This window comes from Spermophilus citellus (genome assembly GCF_964194105.1).
Source record: "Spermophilus citellus genome assembly, chromosome: 7".
Lineage (NCBI taxonomy): Eukaryota > Metazoa > Chordata > Mammalia > Rodentia > Sciuridae > Spermophilus > Spermophilus citellus.
Window position 1 is genome coordinate 40310806 of NC_138188.1, and position 25369 is coordinate 40336174.

General features: G+C 36.7%; 1 protein-coding gene across 1 annotated transcript in view; it reads right to left on the reverse strand.

Moving 5' to 3' along the window:
- The window catches only part of SLC9A9 (solute carrier family 9 member A9), a 561779-nt gene that overhangs the window by 206609 nt on the left and 329801 nt on the right, over positions 1 to 25369 (reverse strand). Inside the window, exons 10-11 of the mRNA XM_081301714.1 lie at positions 7598 to 7711; positions 5874 to 5985 (exon numbers count right to left, since the gene is read on the reverse strand). Of these exons, the coding sequence (XP_081157840.1) occupies positions 5874 to 5985; positions 7598 to 7711 (226 nt within the window). The remainder of the gene's footprint in view (positions 1 to 5873; positions 5986 to 7597; positions 7712 to 25369) is intronic.

Sequence of the window (25369 nt, forward strand, 5' to 3'; positions counted from 1 at the left end):
AGAACTGTATAGATTTCATACACACATTATAAACTATTAGAGGTAATAAATAAATTAGTAAAGTTGCAGGGTGCAGAGTTAACAGAAAAATCAGTAATACCAACCAAGAACAATGTGAAAAGAAAATTATAAAAGTATTTCCACTTACAAAAGCAAAACAATATAATACTTAGGAATTAACAAAGGAGTTGAAGATTGGGACAATGAAGACTCCAAAACACTGCTTACAGAAACTCCAGAAGACATAAATAAGTGGAAACACTTCCCATGTTCATGGATTATAAGATTTAATAGTATTAAGATGTCTGTATTACCCAGTACAACACCCATCAAAATACAAATGCTTTTTTTTTTCTTTTTGCAGTACTAGGGATTGAACCCAGGGGTTCTTTACCATTGAACTACATCCCAGTCCTTTTTATATTTTACTTTGAGACAGGGTCTTGCTAAGTTGACAAGGCTGGCCTCAAACTTATGTTCTTTCTGCCTCAATCTCCTTAGTCAGTGGATCAATGACTTAAGAAACATTTTTTAATTTAGCAAAAATAGAAAATTCACATAGACCTCAGATAAAGCATTAATCTCTAGGATATATAAAGAATTCAAAAAACTTATCACCAAAAAAACTGATAGCCCAATCAATAAATGGGCTAAGGAACTGAACAGACACTTCACAGAAGAAGAAATACAATCAGTCAACAAATATATGAAAAAGTGTTCAACATCTCTACCAACTAGAGATATGCAAATCAAAACTACACTAAGATTTCATCTCACTCCTGTCAGAATGGCAATCATCAAGAATTCAGGCAACAAAAAATGTTGACAAGATGTGGGGAAAAAGGTACACTCATATATTGCTGGTGGGACTGCAAATTGGTGCAACCACTATGGAAAGCAGTATGGAGATTCTTCAGAAAACTTGGAAAGGAACCACCATTTGATCCAGCTATCCCACTCCTCAATTTGTACCCAAATGACTTAAAATCAGCATACTACTGTGATGCAGCCATGTCAAAGTTACAGCAGCTCAATTCACAATAGCTAAACTATGGAACCAATCAAGGTGTCCTTCAACAGATGAATGGATAAAGAAAACGTGGTATATATATTTAATGGAATATTACTCAGCTTTAAAGAAGAACGAAATTATGGCATTTGCTGGTAAATGGATGGAGTCAGAGAATATCACGCAAGCAAAATAAGGCCGAATGTTTTCTCCAATATGTGGCTGCTAATTCACAATGGGTGTAGGAGCACTAGGGAAGAATATTATTACCTTAGATTAGGTAGAAGGGAGTGAAGGGAGGAGAAGGGAGGGGATATGGGCATAGGGAGGTTAGTAGAATGAAACATTATTACTTTATGTATATATATGACTGCAGACCAATGTGATTCTATAATATGTACAATCAAAAAAATGAGAAATTGTACCCCATCTATGTATGATATATCAAAGTGCATAAATGCATTCTACTTTCATGTAAACATTAAACAATTAAAACAAATTTAAAAATTTTAAAAAATAGAAAATTCATATAGAATCTCAAGGGATCTCCAGTAATCAAAACAATCTTGAAAAAGAAAGATGAACAGAGCTAGAGAACTCGGGTTTCAAACCTTGCTGCAAACCTACAGCAGTCAAACAGTGTGGCTCTGGCAGAAAGAGAGACACATAAATGACAAAGGCACTGGTGACGTGGAATAGAGTAGAGAGAACAGAAATAAATCCTCACATATATGGCAAAATAATTTTTGACAAGGTTGTCAAGACCAGTCATGAGGAAATGACAGTCTTTACAACAAATGATTCTGGAAAAACTGAACAACCACATGCAAACGAATCAAACTGGGGGCTGGGATTGTGGCTCCGAGGTAGAGTGCATGCCTAATATGCATGAGGCAGTGGGTTTGATCCTCAGCACTATGTAAAAAATAAAATAAAATAAAGATATTGTGTCCACCTATAACTAAAAATAAATTTTTAAAAAAGTGTCAAATTGGATCCCTACCTTACACCAAATATAAAACTCAACTCAAAATGAACTAAAGACCTTAGTAAAAGCTAAACTATACAATTTTTAGAAGAAGCATAGGGTAAAAAACATCACAACATTGGATTTTTTTTTAAACAGGTCCTCACTATGTTGCCCAGGCTGATCTTAAACTCCTGAACTGAAAGGATCCTCCTGCCTCAGCCTCTCTAGTGGTGGGATTAGAGGTCCGCACCCTGAATCTGGCCCACAGTATTGGATTTTGCAATAGTTTATTGAATATGACACCAAAGGCACAGGTAACAAAAGAAAGACACACAAATCAGACTTCATTAAAATTGTAAAACTGCTGTATATCAAAAGACAATACAAACACATAAAAACGGCAACAAATGGAACTGGGAGGCAATATTTGTAAGTGACCTTTCTGATAAAGGGTTAGTTTCCAGGCAACAGAGAAAGTCTAAAATTCAACATGAAAAGACAAAAGACATGATTTTAAAATGGACACAAAAAACTTGAATGACATTTCTCCAAAGAAGATATACAAATGGCCAAAACTCTCATGAAAAGCTGTTTAATATGACTAACAATTGAGGCAATGCAAATCGAAACAGCAAGCTATCATCTCATACCCACTACTATTAAAAAAGAAAAAAAATACCAGAAGATAAATGTTGGTGAGGATGTGGAGCCATTAGAATACCTGTGCGTGGTTGGTAGAAATGCCAAATGGTCCAGCCACCTTGGAACACAGTAGGAACAGATAGAATCACTACATGGCTCAGCAGTTCTATCTCTGGATATACATCAAAATGAACCAACAGCAAGTCTTAAAGAGGCATGTGTGCACTCACGTTCACTGCGACAGTTTTTAACAAGAGCTAAAATATGGAAGTCACCCTAGCATCTGTTGATGGATGAATGGACTGGCAGGGTATGTTAGATACATATGGAGGAATATTGGTCAGTCTCTAAAAGGAAAGAAACTCTATAATCTGGTACAACATAGATAACCTTTGAGGACATAATAATAAGCCTGTCACAAAAAGACAAATATTATAAGATTCCACTTAAATGAGGCAGCTAGCATAGTCAAAATCAGAGACGGAAAAGAGAAAGGTGGTTGCCAAGGAGTGAGAGGAGGGGGAGTGAAGAGTTATTGTTTAAGGGGTAATGAGCTTCCATTTTAGGAGAAGAAGAAAGTATGGAGATGGTGGTGGTGGTGGCCACACAACTGTATGAATGTATTGACACTAAACTGCGTACCTACAAATGGTTAAGATGGTAAATTTTGTTATGCTTGTTGTAACCACAATAAAAATTTTTTTGAAAGAGAGAAACAACACTAACACCCTCCTACTGTATACTGTTGAGCCTCAAACTGGTGTCCTTGTAAGCTCCTGGGAGGGTAAAATTGACTGTTGAGTTATAGCATCTCTGGTTCTATTACGTAACTAGCTAACATTGCAATGTCCTCCCATAAAAGCTAAGACAGCTGTTTAATGGAAATTCCAATGTTCTTTCTACCCTACCAAGGAATACTATCAATATTATTAACATATAATAAGATGACTGTTAAAAATCTGAAGAAACCAATCTCTTTGTTGTTCAGATTTATTTTAATGTGAAAAGTGTATACGCAAAAATCTAGTCAAATACATAGAAAGAGGCCCACTTTAACCCATGGGTGACTGCGACCCTTGCATTTAAGCTGATAAATTACTAACGGTGACTCAGTGTCTGGTGGATGACAAGGATGCTCAATGTGCAACACAATGGTGGTGTTCTCTGGACATCAATGTCACATGTAGGTAGGTGTCCTGAAAACTGGATATGCTGGTCTTTTTAATGTTCAGAATTAGCTGATTGGCATTCCCATAGATTAAACTAGTAAGGTCCACCCCATCCATGTGAGGGGGGTTATTGTTTTCCTTCTGGAGGGTGAGAATGCTTTAGAGTAGGGGCAGAGAGCAAATCGTTTAGGTTTTGCAAACCATGCAGTCTGTGGTGCAACTACTCAACTTTCCTCCTAAAATGCAAAAATAGTTTCAGGCACTATGTAAACAAAGGGGTGTAGCTAAACTACAACTTCATAAACAAAATAAGCATGGGCCGGATTGGGTCTCATAGTTTGCTAACCCCTGCTTTGAAATATCATAAAGCCCTCATTAAATTATGGGTCTCTTCTCACAACCCTTGGCTGTACTCACCATACTGCTGACTTCTATCCGTTTTTACTGAAGTTCTAATCCTACAGCTAAGCAAACTTAGAAGGTGCCAAAGCCCAGAGAAATGATCAAGCCAGGTGGCCATTTGAGCAGACACTTTGCCTCCCAACATGATCATCGAAAACTTCACATTATTCTCAAAACATCATTGTCAAAAAAAAAAGCAATGTTGAAAATAATATCCAAGTTTTGAAAATAAACTGCTGTGCTCCAGAGTAAAGCTATGGATATTTTGATGGGAAAAAAAAGATGAATGCTTTCCAGATCCTAGTAATGCTTTGCAAAAATGCAACCTGATCTTAGCCTCCTATTTGTTAACTGATCAAATTTACCTCTTGCTTTCCATAATAAAAGTCCACTCATGGCCAAAGTTCATTGTTGATTTAAGCCAAAGGTCACTTAGCAAACACATCACCTTCTTTATGCTTCTCTCTCTCACCCTACCATGTCTGGAAATATCAGGAAGTCCTGCCAGAAACCTCAGAGGGTGCTCTTCAACCTTGGATCTTCATTTGTCTGTACATGATTGAACAATTAACTCTCAATCTAGGAGTTGCTCCCTTTGACTGTGTGGAAGAGGCTAGAATAGACCTGAAGGTAAAATAAACCTTTTGTTCCTGGTACTACTTTTAAGAATGTGAATTTTTAGGTAGTTGGTAGGGTTAGAGGTGGGAGTCTCACAGATCTAGGTTCAGGAGTGCTTTTCTCCTTGACCAAGCTACTTGACCCCTTGGAGATCCTGAACCTCTGTTTTCTCATCAACTAAATGTATTAATATTTGTTTCGCAGGATTGATAACAGTGAGCAACAAATAGCAAATATTAGTGTTAGTTTCTCTCACTTTTTCCATATGCCCCTGGGTGCCCCCAATTCTATTTGTTTGTACTATTCTGATAGCAGTTTTCTTTTCTGGTTTTGTATATCCTCCAATAAACTGCTGCCGTGTGTGCTACAAGTGTACCTAGAACACATGTAGGGTCTAGGAACTATGTACCCAAAGAAGATTGATGGGTGGAAAACATATTGGATAGAAAAAGAAACCTCAATCTCCAGAGTTGTTCAGCAGTCAAAAGAGTCATCTTGTGCTCTTTTGGAAGGAGCCTTTGGGTGTGGTTTCAGTGATTACAATATAGCTCCTTGGGAGCAGAGATCTCGCCGGTTTATCAACCAGAGCCCGGAACTCCTGTTGGGCATCTGCCCAGTGCTTAGTTCACATCTATTTTCTCAACTCATAACAGAGCACACTTAGATCCAATTTGCTTTTGTGGTAACCACGAGAAGTTTCTGGACCCTGGCATGGGGAAGGAGCAGGGATTCTAAGAAGTAACTTTAACATTGGACGAGGATGACACTGGTCACTCACCACTTACCCTAATCATGCAGTTCCCAAAAAGATAATTCAATTTCCTCCGTGTGGAAGCTGATTTGAAACAGGTCAGGGGAAAGTGAAATAGCCACCTTTGGCCTATTTCTGACAAGATGCTATATATCAATGAGTTCTCTTCAATGGCATTTCCTGTTTGGAAAGGGAAATCCTGCTATCACCCTGAGGAAGTACCAGCAGGGTGCTGGGTACAGTGGGTCGCTTGGGCTCCTCGTGGTGTCCCCTGTTGTGTAATACTGTGTGAGCACAATGCAGTTCACATACCTGAAAACATCATCATGTGCTGAAAGTTCCAGGGGATCCTCTGCTTTCGGCCCAGATTGAGGAGGAAGGAGAGGGGATATATGTTGCAGGCTCTAGCAACAAAAATTGCAAACTGTAGACAAGCACAAGGACACGTTGAGGAAAATGTCACTGTGACGAGGGGTTGACTCTCAGCTTAAATATTGTGTCCTTAAGCTGCTCTATATTATGACCCAGAAAACAAAGATAAACATGTCAATGCCTACCTGTCCATCTTGCTTCTAGAAGTCATCTCTCAATGTCAATTCCTTTCCAGAAATCATAGAGAACTCTGCCTTTCTTTGAATACATACGTGATTTAAAATTGTTTGCCCCATACCATTTCAATCACTGTGAATTTTCTCGTCACATTTATGGTGCCAATGACTGGCTCCATCCTCAATTCTGCTGTGAAATGTGAGGCAGCGACTGTTCCTGGCATTATCTTCTCAAGCAGCTCTTTAGAAAGGACAAATGCACTTTTCTGCTCATGATTCGCATCTCACTTTCCATCAGTTTATACACTTGTATCTAGCCAGTTTTGCTTCCCTTTTTCTTTTTTAGTGGATTTAATTTTGAGAGGAATTGTCTGTCTAAATATGTGATTCAACTGCCGCTTTAAGAGGCATTTTATTAAAATCAAGGTTGTAGAAGTAAAAACATCTATGAAAATACTGGTGTATCCATCTCTTCTTTTTTTGCTGACTTTGACTCTGTTCCTGATGGTCTGTTGTGGTTTGTTCTCAATGGAGTAACATTATTTGGGAAGAGGGAACTTTCTCCTTAGATCCTGGTTTTGAATAAAATTTGAGAAATAAGACAGAGTAAGAATCTGATGAAATTAGCATGATAGGCTAATTTGAGAGTTCAGCTGAATGCTCAATGAAAGGAGGAGGAGATGGTAAGTGCAGGTGCTTAGTTAGGATAGCTTTAAAAGAAGGGTCAGCTCTCCTGGCTGTGAAGATGATCTACCAGTGCCACAAGAAGGTATCTTCTCATTTTCCACATAGGAAGAAGGACAACAGCTGCTAACCATGCCTGGGGACATTCCTGGTGGCTCAGTGTCCCTTTAGGCATATATCTGTTCCCATTGGGGATGCTTCCTGCCCCAGGCCTATGGATATGAAAGTCCTCTGCTTTGAAGGTGAAGTCTAGATTTTATCTGTCCTCTTAGGAAAGCAAAGATGCTTTCTTACTGAAACGATTTTACATGTGCACAATATTTATAATGTTGAGAGTATACCTATCATGCAAATTTCATCAGTTCCTCACTGTATGTTAGTTCCAAGGCCATCATTGAAAAAATAATTTTACCATCTTGCAATGAAAACATCTCCAAAGCTTAATAATCCTGCTTCCCTTTTGATGTACGAATTTCAATTAAATACATTTCCCATAAGAAATGTCTTGACATAATTTTTATGTAAATGATTTATAAATTTTTAGCTAAACATACTTGGAATACTTTAAAAATGTCACTCTCCTTTAGTGTTCCCTCTTATTTCCCTCAGTATTTTCCAAATGTCTTATCCTGAACTACAGTATCTAATGATGTCCCCAATTTGTCAGGATGTTTTTCTCTCCTGACTGGAAATGGCATTGTCTGCCTGAGTCTGAGCCTCACAGGGAAACCGAGGTCGTACATTTAAAAGTCACTAGTTGGCTCTCTTCTCTCATCACCCCATGTTTTGTATTTCAAAGGATACAAAGGCTCCAAGTATAAAAAGAGCATTAAAGATGTGGTTCTGGAAGGTGAACAGCGCCAGGCCCATGTAACAGAAGATGACGTTCTCGGCCAAAAAGTTCATGAATTCAAACAACTGAAAATAAAACAGAAACCAAAAATTAATTATCACTCAGGCTTCCGTCCACTGAAATTCTGGGAACTGTGTTTGATGAGCCGGTGGTTCTCCATCATCTGGAAAGCCATTCAATGTGATCAGCCTCTCTGGGGCCTGTGGTCCCCACCAATTCTGTCAGGTCAGTTGACTTACCTGGTTCTCTCTCTACCCGGTGACACAGGCCATAGGCATGGCCACATCCCCATTCTTTTCAACTGTGAGGCTACACGAGTTACCCCAGGTAGTACTAACCAGCATGATTCTACCATGCAGTGATTCTTACTAAGATGGCAAAATATTCCATTCAAGAAACATAAATCGAGTTGCAGTAAATGATGCAGGATGACTTAACCCCTTCCATGTATCATCCAGGAGATGTACATAAGTACCCAGGCCCCAAAGAACCAAATTAAAAAAAAAAAATCTTAGACTAAATTACCCTCTTCAGGCAGGCAGAAGAGACAAACTTGGAAAATTTGGAATAAGGATGAACTTTGATTATATTTTAGCATTAGAACGATCAGTTTATTTCGAGCCCCAGACAATGTCACTCATTAAATTGACTGATGTAGGCATATCCATTAAATGTCTACAATTTTTAGCTGGTAAAAAAGAAAATGATTAATCCCAGGGATCAGTTTATGCAGCAAGAACACAATAGATACATCAAATTCAGTCAGAAGAATGGAGTAATAGCATGCTGTGCCCAGGGATGCGCCTGAGAGTTATTCTTAGACCATTAACTAAACAATTTAACTTGAACATCAGAAACGTTCTCCAACTTCCATATTAAAAGTAAAAGGGAAATATGTCCAGGGGCAACAAAGGCAGATTTGGAAGAGACTTTATTTTATGTTGCAGACTTTTCATTTTGGAAGTTTCTGAAACTTCATTCCTGGACCTACATAAATCACGGTTAGGTAAACGTCTCTGGAGGCATTTCTCTTGACTTTTTAAGGACTCATTATTTTTTCATGTAATGTATTTACAACCCCACAAATAATTCCCAATACCTGTTCCCTGACAGATGACAGAAAGAAAAGCAGAATCTTGTCAGGAACGTTATTTAAAACCAGGAATAGAAAGAAAGGATTTAAAAAGACACAGCTTCTTCAGTCCAAGATGGTCCTTCTGCAGTGGCAGCCACCATCAAGTATCCTGAGCACTCATTTTATGTTTCTAGAGTAATATAAACAAACATGCTCCTCAAATAGGCACAGAAAACTTGAAAACATGGGCTCAGGGGCAACCTTTTTCTACCTCATTATATCCTTACTACCGCAGTCTGGCTGGGCACAAATCACGAGCCACTCAAGAGGAACAAACTTTATTTCTGAACTCCACCAGCACACTCCACACACGCTCCCCAGGAACTCTCCCAAACGCCATGCCACATGGCTCCTCCAGGAACCACCAACCAGAAATCCCTCCTCTGGCACCTCCCCAACCAATGGGAACTCTTCAGGAATCCCCCTAAGAGCTCAACTGGAACTCAACGGGAACTCTGTGAGAACTCAAAAGTCATCATCTCAATGGCTCGCTGGCGTCACCTCTCAACCACTACTTCTGGCAAAAATGCCATGCATCATCCCAACTCGGCTGTGGCCCTCAACACCTTACTTTGTCCAAAAGCCAGAGTTGAGTGATTAAAGTAACAGTTGTGTATTTCTCACAGTTCGGAGGACTGGGAAGTCCAAGATCAAGATGCCAGCTTCCATGCTGGCAAAGACCCTCTCCCTGGTTTGCAAATGGCCACCTACCTGCTTTGTCCTCACACAGATGAGAAATTATCTCTCTGTGTCTCTTCTAGACAATAAGGATGCTAATTCAATTCATGAGGTCTCCACCACCAAGATCTAACTACCTCCCCAAATTCTCACCTCCAGATGGCATCCCAGTGAGAATTAGGATTTAACACAAATTTGGGGGAGAGCACAAGTATTTAATCCTTAGCAGCAACCTGGTTTTTAACATTAACAGACAAAAACAAGTTTAAATTCATATAATTTCTCCTGGAATCTATTCAGGCTCTTCTTAAGTGATGACACCCCAGTATTCCTCTGGAGGGTCCCCCTTGTTCTCCATCATCTCCCTAGCTCAGATATGAAGCACGTAGCCTTATAACTAAATTACTCAAATCAATGCGTTTCTCTAGGAAATGTGTTTGGTTCCAAAGTGGGTGTGACATATTGAGAGCAAAAGAAATTCCATGAGGTCTTGGCAGGGAAAAGATCTTGCAGGACAAAGATTCCTGTGTTCTCACTGGATGAGAAATCAAAAGGTTTCACAAATGATGTCCAGGAAGCTTCTGCCATTCTTCTGATCGTAGGGGAAATGGTCGTGAGAGAAGCTGGGTCTTGGTTGCACTATTTAAGTACCTGTATTTGACCTCCACCAAAGCAAAATCTACCTGTGGACTTTTGAATTAAAGAGAAAAATCATTTTGGTTTGAAGTAGAGGTCTATCATTTAAATCAAAATTCCCCTCCACAGTTCTGCACTAGTTTTTTAAAGACATTTTCCACTCTATTAGAATATAAACAGAAGGGTATGAGGTCAACTTTTTACTTTTTCAGATAATAACAGTCTGTTATTGTTGCCCACGATTCCCCCAACCCCAATCTTAATATATTTATTACCCTAATGAGAAAGGAAAAGTACATGGAACAAATTAACTGTCCCTGCTAGTTATTGAGATCTGATGAGAATTTTTGCTATACACATTACATGGGGTTCTATGGTCTTAAAGATTTAGTTTAGAGATTGGCTTCCTTTGGATAACTCAGGGTTTTAATTTGACTTATTAACTCAGCTCATTGAAATCCAACACTGACAAACACTACAAGTTAACTGTGTATCTGCATGTAGTACACAAGTTCCATCAGCAGTTCTAATTGCTTCATCTTCTAGCCAACATTTGGTTTTGTTGTTTTTCAAATTCACACTTGTTCCTCTTGAAACTATCATTTTTAACTTAAAAATCATCCTGTTAATTTGCCCCAAAATTTCTTACTGGTATTTTAGATGGAATTGCATTGAATTTGTAGACACATTTGGACAAAATATACATCTTTCCAGTTTTAAAGCTCTAAATCCATGAACATTGTTCATGCTCATCACTATTTTGGTTTTCTTTAATTTCTCTTAGTAATTTCTATAGTAAGATTTTGTATAATTTATTTAGATTTATTTCTAAGTGTTTGATACCATTTATTATTATTATAAAAAATAAAATCTTTTTCCTATTTCATTTTATAATTGTTTGTTGCTATATTTACAAATATAATTTTTAATGGATCTTATATTTATAGCTTTATTAAATTTATTTAATAATTATCAGTTTATTGATTGATTCTTTTTTTTGGATTTTCACAATTTCTTTTTAAGAAACATGGCTATAAAATAAGATTGGGCTTTTTGTCTACCTTTTCAGTCTTTTAACACTTTGCATCTTTTTATATTTGTTGTTATTGTTTCATTACACTTGTTCAGACCTCTAGTATAGTGTAGAATGGAAGTGGTAATGAGTATTTTTATTTTATTCTCAATCTCAAAAAAAAAAAACCACTTCCAATGTTTCTCTATTAAGTTTATAGAAACCTCTTTAACAGATTACACAAGTTCTTTCTAAGTGTATTAGGAATAGTCATATGAAAAATAAGAATGTGTTGATTTTTGTCAAATACCTTTTCTTCACTTATTAGAATGATCATATGTTTTTTTTTTCATTCTTTCAAAGTAGTTAATTACTTTAGTTGATTTAAATGCTGAAACAATCTTGCATTCCTGCAATAAAACCTAACTGATCATGATGTATTATCCTTTTTCATATGCCACTGAATTTGAATTAGAGGATGAAGTTTATTTAGACTTACAGTTTCAGAGATTCAGTCCATGGTCAGCTAACTTCATATCTCTGGGTTCAATGTGAGGTAGAATATCATGGTGGAGGGCATGGTGAAAGAAAACAGCTCAGGATATGATACCCAAGAAACAGAGAAAGAGATAAAGCACTCTGCTCACCAGGAACAAAATATAAACTCCAAAGGCATCTCCCATTGACTTCCAGCCATGCCCTACCTGCCTACACTTACCACTCAGTTAATTTTCATAAGTGGATTAGTCCACTGATTAGGCTACACCTCCCATAATCTCATAATTTCACCTCTGAAAATTCTTGCATTGTCTCACATATGAAGTTTTGGGAGACACCTCATATTCAAATCATGAGATAGAATTAGTCAGATTATTTTGTATCATTTTATTAAATTGTGTTTTCAAGGAATTTGTCATTCATCTACATTTTCACATTTATTAGCATACAGCTGTTCATAATATCCTCCATGTTTTATTGCCTCTCGTTTTTCCTTTCACACCTGACACTGGTAATTTGGCTCTTTCCTTTTTCATTTCTGATAAATCTTTTTAGAGAGTTTCCAATTTAAAGAGTGTTTCCATAAAACAACTTGTGCTTTGTTGATTTTTCTGTATTGTACCCTTCCCCCATTTCATTAATTTCTTTTATCTTTATTTTTCCTGCCTACTTCATACTTTAGTTTTATTTGTTTTTATTCAGTAGCTGGCCTTTCAAATTCTGGCTATTCTGGTGCCCTCAAATTCTTCTGAATACCGCCTTTTCTGTGTACTACCCAGATTTTCTATTTGCCTTCCAAAGGAGAGTTGTCCTGATACCTGTAATCCTGCATCGATACATCAACTTGCATATATAATTTTCTAGGTGAAACTCATTTTTGCCAAGTCCCCTACTCCAGTCAGTTTTGTGGTATTTCATTTTATACCATAAATGTATATCAATTTAGAGAGAAATTACAATTTTATTATATAATTGGGAGAAAATAAATTATTTGCAAATATTACAATGTAAGTTGGCAAATTTGAGAAAAAAAATTAACAAATCTTGAAAAACTAAAGATGGACTCCTAATTCACATCTTACACCCAAATAAATTACAGAAGAATGAAAAATTTACATGAGAATACCAAACCTATCTATCAATTATTCAAGAATTCATCAGTTATTTTGTTTATGATTTTTAAATCAGGAAGTGGTATAGACATTGTTTTAGAAATAACTTGGAAACAAACATCCATAATGTAAGAAATGTTTAGATAATAGCAATTCAATTAAGAAATTGTGATATATATGTACACACACACACACACACACACACACACACACTATACACAAATTTGAGGAAAAAATAACAAATCCTGAAATACTAAAGATGGAATCCCCATTCTCAAAAAATCATGTTATATGCATATATAAATATGCCCCAGGGAATTTCACCTTTATGCATAAGTAAAAACAACCAATCAAATATAAATAAATAGGGGAGTGAAAGGAAGTGTGGTGGAGAAGATGAAGGAGAATGAGGGATGGGAGAGAGGATGGGTGGGAAAAGGGGGAGAGAAAAGGGAGGGATCAAGAAGTGCAATCAAATTCCATGCATGTATGATTTGTCAGGATGAACCCAACAACTAGGTATATCTATAATACTCTAATTTTTAAAAAAAGAATGATACCTTCATATAATGGTATATTTTTAGAGAATTCCATCATGTATTGATGATATAGGAGATATTCAACATCCATTATTAAACAAGAAAAGGTAAGTTGAAGAAATAAAAGATAGGTCTGCATATGTACAAATCCATCTGAGTGTGTTCATATACACATCCACAAAACTTTCACATCACTTTATCGAGGTTTACTATCATGATTTGGGTCTGGAATGTCCTTAAAAGCTCCTGTATGGAAAGCACTGTCACCAGTCCAGCAAGGTTCAGAGGTGGGTCTTTTAGGCAATGATTAGGACTCTGATCTCATCAGTGGATTAATAAATTTCCTATTTTAATACATTGATTACTGAATGGTGGGACATAGTTGGAGGAAAGACGTCATTTGGGGTGTGGCCTTGGACTGTGTCTCTCCTGCCCTCTTTCTCTCTCTCTGATTCCTGACTGCCATGAGCTGACAACTTTCCTCAGTCATACTCTTCCACCACGAAACTCTGCCTCACCTGGGCCCAGAGCCATGGAGTCAATCAAGCATGAACTGAACTTCTGAAACCATGAGCCCAAAATAAAATTTTCATCCTCTAAATTGTTCCTGTCAGGTATTTTAGTCACAGGGACACAGCATTGAAAGTTGACTAACACATTTACTTTTTTTTTTTTTTTTTATACCATGAAACTGTGCTGCTTTCATAGCTTTAAGAACTAGATTAAATTAGAACAAAAATCTTAAAATAGAATAAAAACCTTTGCTAATGTTTGCTTCCTCTAGCCTTGCTTAGCAGCAACTCTTCATCTTTTTATTTTTGGTAGGTTTCAGGCATTTCTACCTGTTTCTAGTGTTTTTCTTTAAAAGTTATTTGCAAGTGCAGAAAAAAGACAATAACAATAAGAAGAAAAAACAGCAATTTTCCTTTTGTAAGACATCTTTTTCAGCGCTCTCTCTGTTCATATAGCCGTAAGTATATAGTCATCATGCATAATAACATCAGATACATCTGGCTATATGTTTATATTGATAACTTTAATTAACTCAATAGTATTTGATAAGCCTCTTTCCATGAAAACAAAGTTGAATCTACTGTACAATTTTGAATGGCAGCACAAAATCCCTTTGTATCTTTCTACTAACCACATTTGGTTTCACTGTATGCATTCTTAGACACCTGTATTCAGATTTTTTTACTTAGAAACCATGTTGCTCTGAGCATCTTCACAGAGGCATCTCTCCCCATCTGTGTGATTAGGTAAAACTCCTGACGTGGGCTCCTCTGTCAAAGGCTATACATTAATTTTCCTTTTTAAGCAATCTTCCAGTCTGATCTTCAGAAAGAATGAACTGATTTGCATCTTTACTCATTTTGCAGAGGGTACTCTTTTCCCCACACTCTTGGCAACATTAATTTTTTATCAATTTTTAAAAACCTTTGACAATCTGATAGATTCACTTATTTTAAATTGTAGATGATCGTTAGCATTTTAAAAAAGGTTCCTTTAAAAGGAGGGCAGCCCAGCCATACTGATTAGCACTCCTTTGTCTAGTTATAGCATGTAAAAACATTCCTCTGAATGAACAGCCCTTATAATTTCCTTCTTGGTGCACTTAATGAAAATCTGCAGGCAAATTCAAGTTTGGTTTTACATGGAAAAATCTTCTGAAGACATTTCAAAAGGAGAATCTAAAGCAAGAGCCAGACCACATCAACAGACAACCAGTTTGACCATTTGACCTTACTTGATAGAATCTGGTCCCAGATAGTCAATCATTAAAGGAGTGAAAATACTGTCTAATTTTAGAGAAAATTAAAAGAAAAAAAAAAAAAAGAAGAAAAAGGCAAGAAAAATCCTGTGTCCCAAAGGCAGTAATTTAAAAAATAACAATAAAAACAATAAATCTCAAACAAGTCAACTCATAATTCATCGTAAATAACCTCCAATCTACTTCCTTCCCACGCAGGGTCAATGAAAAATAAACTTGATTCATCTTTCTATTGGTCAGTACAATAAACAACATTTATTTTGTTTCCGTTAATTCAGTTTGTGAGCTTTTGGAGAGAATCCAGATTAAAGTAATCTTTGTTCAGCAAAGCTTTTCTTTAGGAGGAAAAGAAAAGTTAATAGTGCTAAAGAAGACTAGGGAAATATTAAAACTGCAAAAGAGGACAATCTACCTTTAAAAACTCTGAAAGTTCAGGGCAACCATTCATATGTTAATTAAGCAATTTAATTTCGTCAGCAAGCCAAGTTTCTCTGAAGAACTTTTAGATACTATGCTCTTTAGCCTGAGTTATTTACTGTTCTTACTAAGAGTTTAAAAGATCATATCTATTTTATAAAATATGTTTATCACCAACTCTGATTGATTTTTTTCCTTCTAATTGCACAAAAGAATGAAATTTTTATCACATTATTATAGTTCATGCAGAAAAATTATACAGCAGTTCAGAATATCTGGCTAACTAACCAATGCTAATTAAATTCACATGAATTCCTCAACAGACCTTATATTATGCCTGGTACAATTTGACACAAGCTACTGAGTTTCACCTAATTTTTCAAGAAAGGCCTCAAAATTAATTTTAACTGGGATGATAAAGAACTTGCCAAACTGCAATAAAATTTTAAATGAAGAATTAATATGTTCTTTTTTTAGAATATTTATCTCCAGAATTAACTTTGGTTTGTATTTTTTTTTTCTTTTATTAAATTTGTCTTTGTTCCTAACTGGGATTTTTCTTTAGAGAACACCTCGGATTTCTATTTTTACATATTATCGAATACATCTGTACTATTTTGAGCAAGCTGTGGTATAAGTAAATAATTTTATTCCTGTATTGGGACCATTACAGTAAATTCTATTGAAAATATAAATTCTAGTTATTGTGATTTTAATATTTGTCTAGTCCTAAGTACTCAGAAAATTTGTTCAAAGTGAACCCAGTCGTTCCTAGGGGCTGTGGAGGCAGTGTAGGAGATGAATTGAATGGAAATCTTTGCCATCAGGATATTCTGAAGGCTGTGGTTTCCAGACTGAGCCTTCCTTTATGAAGCTGATTTATAGGAAAATGAAATTGTAAATTGTAATAATGTCAATATTATTACTTCTCAAACAGAATAATGCTGATGGGGCTCCTATTTTTTAGGACTTAAATTTTTCTAGGAAATATATGAAGCGGTTTCACTCTAAAACATTTTTTAAATGACCTGTGTTATAAAGGCAAGAAAACCCATGCATTGGTAACATTATTCCCATTTTGTAGTTGTGGAAATTGCACTTGAAGGCATCTGTGCAGTCACTCAAGTCACACACAGTCCAGGGACGACCTGAGTTGTCTTTGGTTCTGTCCAGGCCCCCACCACTCCTCCCAGAGCAAGCGGCTTCCCCAGGGCATGGGATTCAGGTTCAGAAGCAACAAGGTATCTGCTTGGAACTTCCAATGAACATTCGCAATACTTCACTGTTGGGGAAGCACTTGTTGTTACATATACATTTTTGTTTGCTCATCAGAACAGCTCTGGGGTTGGAAGGATGTCTGTGATCCCACATCTTTCAAATGAAGTGAAGCTTATTTTCAAGTGAAGAAATAAATTTACCCAAAAGGGAAATTCCTTTTTCTCAATTAGTGGAAGTTAATTGAGAAGTGGAAGTTAATTGAGAAGAAGTAGCTTCATATGGGACATCTTATCTTCTCTCTTTCAATTGACCCATCTGAGTTAATCTCCCATCCTCCCTACCCTGCAATCACTCAAGAGTAAAAACTGAGCTTTTGCCATGTATTTGCAATTTTAAGACAAACCTTCCAAATAACCCCCCCTTTATCACCCATTTCTCCCTTGGAGTAATTCTGGAGTTTCCACTGTGCTCCAGGGAAATAGGATAATGACTACATAGCTTTAATGTGTGTGTGTGTGTGTGTGTGTGTGTGTGTGTGTGTGTGTGTGTAGCAAGAAAGAGAGAGCGACGTTGTACATATGGATTACATATGTGCCTAAAATGAAATAAAGTTTGTCCAGTTTGAATATTCCATCTCTACCCGACCTGTAGGAGCTGGGCCCCAAATCCAAGATCAGATTCTTCAAGTTGGCAGGACTCTCCTGTCCTGTCCCCACAGTAGCAATGACTTGCCACTGCCATGCTTCTTTGAGGTGTTTCTCCCTGTTTGAGACACTGGGGCCCCTGCACACCCTGCCCGCTGCTCAGCCCTCTCTCATCTCTCGAATTTCATTGTCTTTTGTAAACCTAATTTTACTTTTTAAAACCATGAGAATTTCAAAAGCACAGCCTATAAAAACACAACAAAACACATTTTAGGAAGATGAATAGGCATCATTAAGTAAGTAAAGTTAATATAAGAAATAAATGTAGTTACAGCTGCAAGGAATTGAGCTTCATTAAACTGAATAAATACTGAGCAAATACTGTAGCCCGATTTTCTTGAAATCCTCAAGCTTCTAACTTAAAGGGAAGGCTATTTTCTCTGGATTTGCTAAATTACTTTAGCCAGTAAACACCATTTGAATTTTTCTTTTTTTAGTTCTTTTTTTTTTTTTTTTTTTTTTTTGCTACTAAAGCAGAAGTATGGGGTTTTGTAAGGTTGCATTTTTTTTGCTAATATACCATTAAGTTAATAATAGTTTCTTATGCAGTTTTGCAAAGTGTTTATTCCCAGGGTACTGATAAGCAATAAATATTGGTCCTGAAATAAGATTGGCTTTAGATCTATTTTATTGAAATTAAATATACACATGTGCTTGTGTGTACACACTCACACACTCACAAATGCAGAGTTTAGAATCACCAGACTTCAAGGGTAGAATCATTTTGTGTACAGTACAAGCATCTATCCAATTCTTAATTTCTCCAACACTCTGGTCAGTGGAGGGGCCGGCTACCTGCTCTGCCACTGAACACTGCCAAAAGCCAAAACTTCAATACCGCCTAAGGATGCAAATGGAGTTTCTGGACATTATGTGTTTCTGTAAGAAAATCTTTCATATGTTGAGCTGCAATTTAACTCTCTATCACTTTTAACCACCTCTCCTACTTTTATTTCTCTGGTTCATAACAAATAAGTTGCACAGGGTATCATATTATCTGGTACAACTTGGGTCTGGCATTTGGGGTGATTTCTATCAGAATTGTTGTAGTAGTAGGCAATTCTACCATTTAAACAGCAATTGCTCTTTTCATTCAACAGTCTTTTTAGTTTTTAAACAGTTTTCTGGGGGATTCACAGTTTAGACTGTGAGGCCTTTGCATCTGCCAAGGTTGGGGGTGGGGACTGTGCTATTAATACTAGGCAATGCTATTAAAATTTCACACATTATCAAATTTCTAAAAGGTTAATACTCCTCCTTTTTATTTAACTTTTTTCATTAGCTACTCAGTCTCCTTTCTTATTCATCTTGGGTGCAGTTTTTTTAAGACTGTCTTTCCAGAGCAGTTTTGAATTCATAGCAAAATTGAGGGGATAAGACATAGATACCTCTTATATAGCCTGATCAAACATGAATAACCCACATTATCAGTATGCCTCCTCAGAGTGGTCTATTTGTTATATGAATGCACAGTGAGATGATATTCTCACTCAAAGTTCACAGATGACATAAAGGGTAACTCTAGGTGTTGTACCTTACTTGTGTGTCTTTTATCTTTGTAATTAGTCTGTGCTAAATCTTGAGTGAGAGGATGAAGAATAGCCACATCTTAGCCCAGATCCAGTGTCTGACGCCACATTTCCAGGTTTGCAGATGGCAATCATCTCATGACATCCTCACATGATGGAGAGCACTGGGAGAGGAAGCAATTCTTTCCATTAAGAGGGGGGTCGACTCTCATTACATAATTACCTCCTAATTGGCCCCATCTCCAAATACCAATCACACTGGGGAACAGAATTTCAATATATTAATTGAAATTCTGGGGGGCATAGACTTGCATTCCATAACAATATATCAATAAAAAGTAAGATTTCTAATAATCTAGGATTCTTAGAACTTATGCATATGGATTAAATACTGATATCCCAGCCCTTGACAGTCACCTGGGTGACGATCACCCAAGACATGCATGAGGGTGTACCACCCCATCTACTATGAGAAACATGTGCTCTTTCTACATGCAAATTTACCACTGGCAACTAACAGAATATTGAGCCCCAGATATCATGAGCTATGTTTCATATCTCAGGACAGTCCCATTTCCTTGATTAAAGTATTGCAAACTGAAATATCTAAGTTTGAAGGTGCTATTAAGATTGTTTCATGATTGTCTGTTTCACAGTGAAATGCATCAGATTGTCAGGACTAACACAGAACACTAGAATCAATCTGTCTTGAATCAAACGGATTTCACCTCTAGTGTTTTAGAGTTAGAAGTTGAAGCACATGTCTGAAATAACAATTGTATAACCAGCTTAAAGATTTCAAGATATTATTTGCTTTATGTTATGTAGTCCTAATAAACTCCATTGTTTATATAAGTATATTAATCATATTTAAATTCCTTTGATAAGCCTTACACATCAGGTCATTTTTTAGACTTACTAATAGTACAAGAGGAATCAGAACTTTTTTTCAGAAGAAAAAAATTTACCATTCTTCCCTTATCCTTTATTTTTGAAGAAAAAGAATGGGGGAACTTACTAAACTGATTTTTTGTTTAACTTCATCAAAGAATCTATTAAACTTTTACTTTTGCTTTGGGGTCACTCTATAGAAATTATGTGTGGATAGATATGTCACAAATACAGAAGTAAAGAGGCACAGATATTTTATCTTGTCTTTCAATATAATTTTAAGTCTAATAAATTTATGTAATACTCAACCTTATAATAAATGTAAACAATAATATTTAAACTCTCTCTTTTTTTTTTTGGTACTGGGGATTGAACCTAGGGACACTTAACCACCGAGCCATATCCCCAGCTCCTTTTTTGTATTTTATTTAGTGACAGAATGTTGCTGAGTTGCTTAGGACCTCCCTAAATTGCTGAGGCTGGCTTTGAACTTGCGATCCTTCTGTCTCAGCCTCCCAAGCACTGGGATTACAGGCATGTGTGTACCCCCACGCTTGGCTTGATATTCAAAGTCTTATTTTTTGTTCTGCAGATAGTTATAGAATTTGACTGAAAGAGGACACAAAATGCAACAAAGGGTTAAAAATCATTTCCATAATACAGAGGATTTTGAGCTCAATTTTTGAACTCTGGCAGAATGGACTTTGGAAATGCATTTCAATAGAAGGCTTGAAGCTTAGAGTAGAACATTGATTCAGCTGGGCCTGATGAGAAATTGGAGAGTATGAAAGAGTCTTTATAAATCAGAGAAATCAATGCAAATGAAAGATAGAAAATATGACATTTGGGTAAAGCCATTCAATTGGAGAATGACTATCAAGTGATTTTTATGAAGGCATGGATATCAATAAATCAATAGTGGATGAAAATTAAGTTTGCTTGACTTGTTCCTTTGTGATAGACTGTTAAAATATAGCAACTGTGGATTGTCAGTGCTTATATTGAAATCCAGAAAATTCTTATTTTTGTACCGATTAACTTGGGTGAGCTTTCTTTTTCAGTGAGATTTATAAAGCTCCCCTCCATAAAGCCTCTGCATATTGAAGTTACTGCACATCCTTGATGATATAGGCAAAATGTCAAAAATTATGAATTATTATGGTACAAGAATGTATTTCTCTTTGTTTCCAATGAAGGCAGCTCTATTTTCACATAAAAACCTTGCATGCATGAATCAATTCTGAACAAGAACTTCAGCTTTGACTTATTTTGGTGGTCCAGTGGCCAATTATATATTTGCTCTAAACTTGTTTAGGTGCTTTTGTTGACCTGGATAGCCCCCTCAGAAAGTCCTCTTGGTCATATGTGTATTTGTGATGGTTTTCAAAAACTAATTTACATGCAAAACAAATCACATACATTAATAGAGGGAAAGGCTCTACTCTAGATAAGCCTTCATGAGCCTCTGCTCTGTGGATTAACACCCCCAATCCTTCTGTAGAACATACAGACTGATGGCAGTAGGCTATTTTCTAGTGAGCCCAAATAACTTGGGCTCTTGCCCCATGAATCTTACCCTTAGAAAGTCTATTATGCTGGCTCTAAAATCTGTTTATGCCAGTTTTAAATTGGTATTTGTAATTGTGTGCTTAACTATATAAATTTATTAAATCTGAGTATGCTAGTGTTGATGTTTTCCAAATAACTAAATTAAATATGTAAGAAGGCTTGATACAATGGGATTGCTTAGAAAATGCTACTAAATTAGTAGTGAGCAAAATAACTGTAAAACGTTGCAAAATATGTAATATAGAAGGAAGATTCTTAATTTATGTTGTTTGGATATTGTCTAACTTTTGGCACATAAGTTAAGAGACAGAAATAGTTTGAAACTAGAAATTCTAACCCATATATTGGAGTGTGCTAGAATTCTAGTATTCAAAACAAAAGCATTAGAAGAAAATGCATTACCTTTTGGTATAGCTTGGATCCTAAATGTCATCTAATAACCCATGTGTTAGAGATTGGTTCTCTAGAATGGCACTATTGGAAGGTGGTAGAAATTTTAAGAGATGGAGACTAGTGAAACAAATTAGCTCCTTGCAGCATGCCTTTGAAGGTAATCTTGGGAAATGGCTCTTCCTTTTTCTCTCTGCTTCTGGCTGCTGTGAAGTAAATAGCCCTCCTCCAGCCCTGTACTTCTGCCATGATGTACTTTTGCCACCACAGGCCCAAAGTAACCAGGCCCAGTGGTTTTTCGTGTGAACTGAAACTGTGAGGGAAAATAAACCTTTTCTCTCTATAAGTTGATTATTTTTAGTATTTTGTCACAGTAATGAAAAACTTAATAGAATTCCATTTTATCAAAAGTTTGGCAAATAAACATGTACTTATATAAGTAAATATATGAGGTATTTGTGTCATTTTAAAATGAGTGTTTGATTTATCTGACATTCATTAATGGACTGGTTCCAATTCTGTGTTGGACGAAAGTATATAGACACTCAGGTGTCTGTTTTTTTCTCTATGTTAATTTTAAAATGTTACCTGGGGTTGGTGGCATATGCTCGTAAGCCCATTGACTCAGGAGGCTAAAGCAGGAAGATCACAAATTTGAGGTTAGCCTGGGTAACTTACTGAGAGTGTCTCACAAATGAAAAAGAAAACAGTAGGGATTTAGCTCAATGGTAGAGCATCCCTAAGCTCAATCCTTAGAATGAAGAAAAAAAAATCCATTTGGTTCTTATATTGTACACTTGCTTCATATTACTAATATTCTCCTTTATCTCTTTAAGTGTACTAAATGTGCCTATTTTGAATTCTTTTTTGGGGGAGTGGGGTACCGGGGATTGAACTCAGGGGCACTCAACCACTAAGCGACATGCCCAGCCCTATTTTGTATTTTATTTAGAGACAGGGTCTCACTGAGTTGCTTAGCACCTTGATTTTGCTGAGGCTGGCTTTGAAATGGCCATCCTCCTGCCTCAGCCTCCTGAGCAGCTGGGATTACAAGTGTGTGCAACCACGTCTGGCTATTTTCAATTCTTGATCTGACCCTTCCAATAATTTTGTTTGGTTGGTTCACTTATCTTTTGGTCTATTTTATCGTGGTTTTACTCATAAGGCAGCTCACTTTTATGGGCTGTGAGGTTGTGGTTTCCTGGGCTGAGTCTTGTCTGGCAATGTGTCTGGGGAGAGGCCCCCTATCCTTCAGTGTTCTTTGGTGATTCTCAGGAGAGGGGAAAGAATGAACCCTTAGAACTACCCCCCAATTTTTGATACCCGACTTAGCAACTCTACTGTCAGAAATCCACTTAAATTCTTAGACGGAGACAATGATGGAAGAGACCATCTCTTCAGGTCATCTTCCAACTGCCCTGGGAATTGGATGTTCAAGAAATGCAGGAGAGGCTGCCCAACTGCAAGGCAACTGGTCAACTTGTACCTTCATCAGCTTCCCTCTCTGACACCACAGTGGGCGCCCTGGGCTGTGGCAGTGGGGTGAGTGATGATCACTCCCAAGAAGGGGGAGGGGCCAAGATAGAAATTAAAATCTCCACCAGACACGCTCTACCCTTCTGCTGCTGTCCTGCTGTGGCCATCCTCCTCCCACTCACTGCAAGACCACTCCAAGCTCTCTGTTCTTATAGATTTTGCTACTTGCTCAGCTTCAGTGAGGGAGTCTCTCCAGGTTTGACTGGGAGGAACTGGCTGAGGGTTTACTGTTGCATCAGCACTGAGTTTTGCATTCCTTTGTGAAGCTGGAGTTGATCCATGGTGATAAATGGTATGGAGGGAGGTCTCCTGCCTTGAATTTGCATCAAGTCACAATGCCCATCAGAAGTACTGTACTCAAGGCTCATCTGTAAGGCAGACCATTGTACCATACAACCCCAGCCGCTGTTCTAGGTAGAGCTGGGGGCTGAGGTGCCCTGGGGCCCACACCCTGAGCCTGATGAAACACATTACAGTTTGGATTTGTTGACTGACCTATTTTTAGAAACTTTGTTCTTTTGTGCCCATCTAAGTACAACTGTGCATTTCTGACACTTGCTCTATTTTTATTTAGGAAATAAATTTATGCTACCCAAATAAATCTCAATCCTGCTGGCCGCTTACATTTCAAGGGTTGAATACCCTAAAATCAAGCCTAACTGGTAAATCAATCTGGATGCTCAGAAAAGTGAGTAAAGTCATAAAACAGGCAACTTCTTAAAGAGTACAGAAAGAGAACCTCAGAACTAGTCTTGAAGCTCCACGAGGACACTGACTACATTGGATTCGTTTGTCACTGAACCACTTCCTAGCAGAGAGCTTAGCATATCATAATACTCAACAAACATCTGTTGAAAGAACAAAATGGATAAAATGAGAATTCTCAAGAAGTGCTTGGTGGCACTAAAACTGTATAATCATCCCACTTGGAAATTGAGAAATACATAATATGGATTTATAGGAAAGAAAACCTTGACCTGAGCAATTACACTTACTGGAATTTATCCTAAGGAAATAATATGACAAGCATACATAGATTTACATCCAGGACATTCACATTTAAAAGAAAAAGGATGGAAAACAACAAAAATATAGATAAAAGGTGGAATACTTAAACTATAGAAAAAGGATTACACTCCTAAAGCTTCACCACCATATTTTTTTTATTTTTTCATATGATTTTTATTAGATATTCTTGATCGGAGAAAGGAAATCTTTCCCTTTTATTCTTTGCTAAAAAAATTTTATAATCCATTTGTGTTGAAATATCTGTATTCAGTGCTTTTTCCGTATCTACTGAGATTGTATTTTCTCTTCATTGGTTAATGTGGTGGTAAATTACACTTACAATTTTCTAATATTAGAGTGTCCTTCTATTCCTAGGATAAACCCAGATTAGACATAATGTAATTTTTTTTTTAAACAATGATGAACTTGGCCTGCTAATTTTTTTGGTTCACATCTTTTGCCTCTGCGTTGGAACATACTTTTCATTTTTATTATTGACATGGGTTTTGATTTCAGGTTTTATTAGCCTTGTGATTTGGGGTGCATCCCTCCTTGCCTTTTCTCTTTAAAGGTTCATACAAAATTGAAAGTTAGAACTCACCTACAAAACAATGCAGGCCTTGTGTTTTGGGTGAAGAGATTTTTTTTTTTTTTTTTATCTACTGATTCAGTTTCTTTCATGGCTACAGGCCTCTTTAGTTTTTATTTTCTTCAGATAGTTTGGTAAGTTATATGTTTCTAGGAAATTGTCATTTTACCTAAGTTTTGAGATTGATTTGCATATATTATACATGTAGTTATTATCTTTTTGTCTCCACAGCACCTCTGGTTATGTTCTTCTTCTTCTTTTTTTTTTATAGCATTGCTCATTTTTGCTCTTTCCTGTTGACTAATCAAAATTGTCTATTTTATTAGTTTTGTCAAAGAAACAACTTTTGACTTTGTTGATCCTGTGTGTTGCAGCTTTATTTCCCATTTCCTTTATTTCTGCTTTTATCTTTATTTTTTTGCTGAGTTCTGCATTCTCTGGATGTGTTCTGAGTGCTCTTTTTCTAACCTCTCACACTGGCACCTTAACTC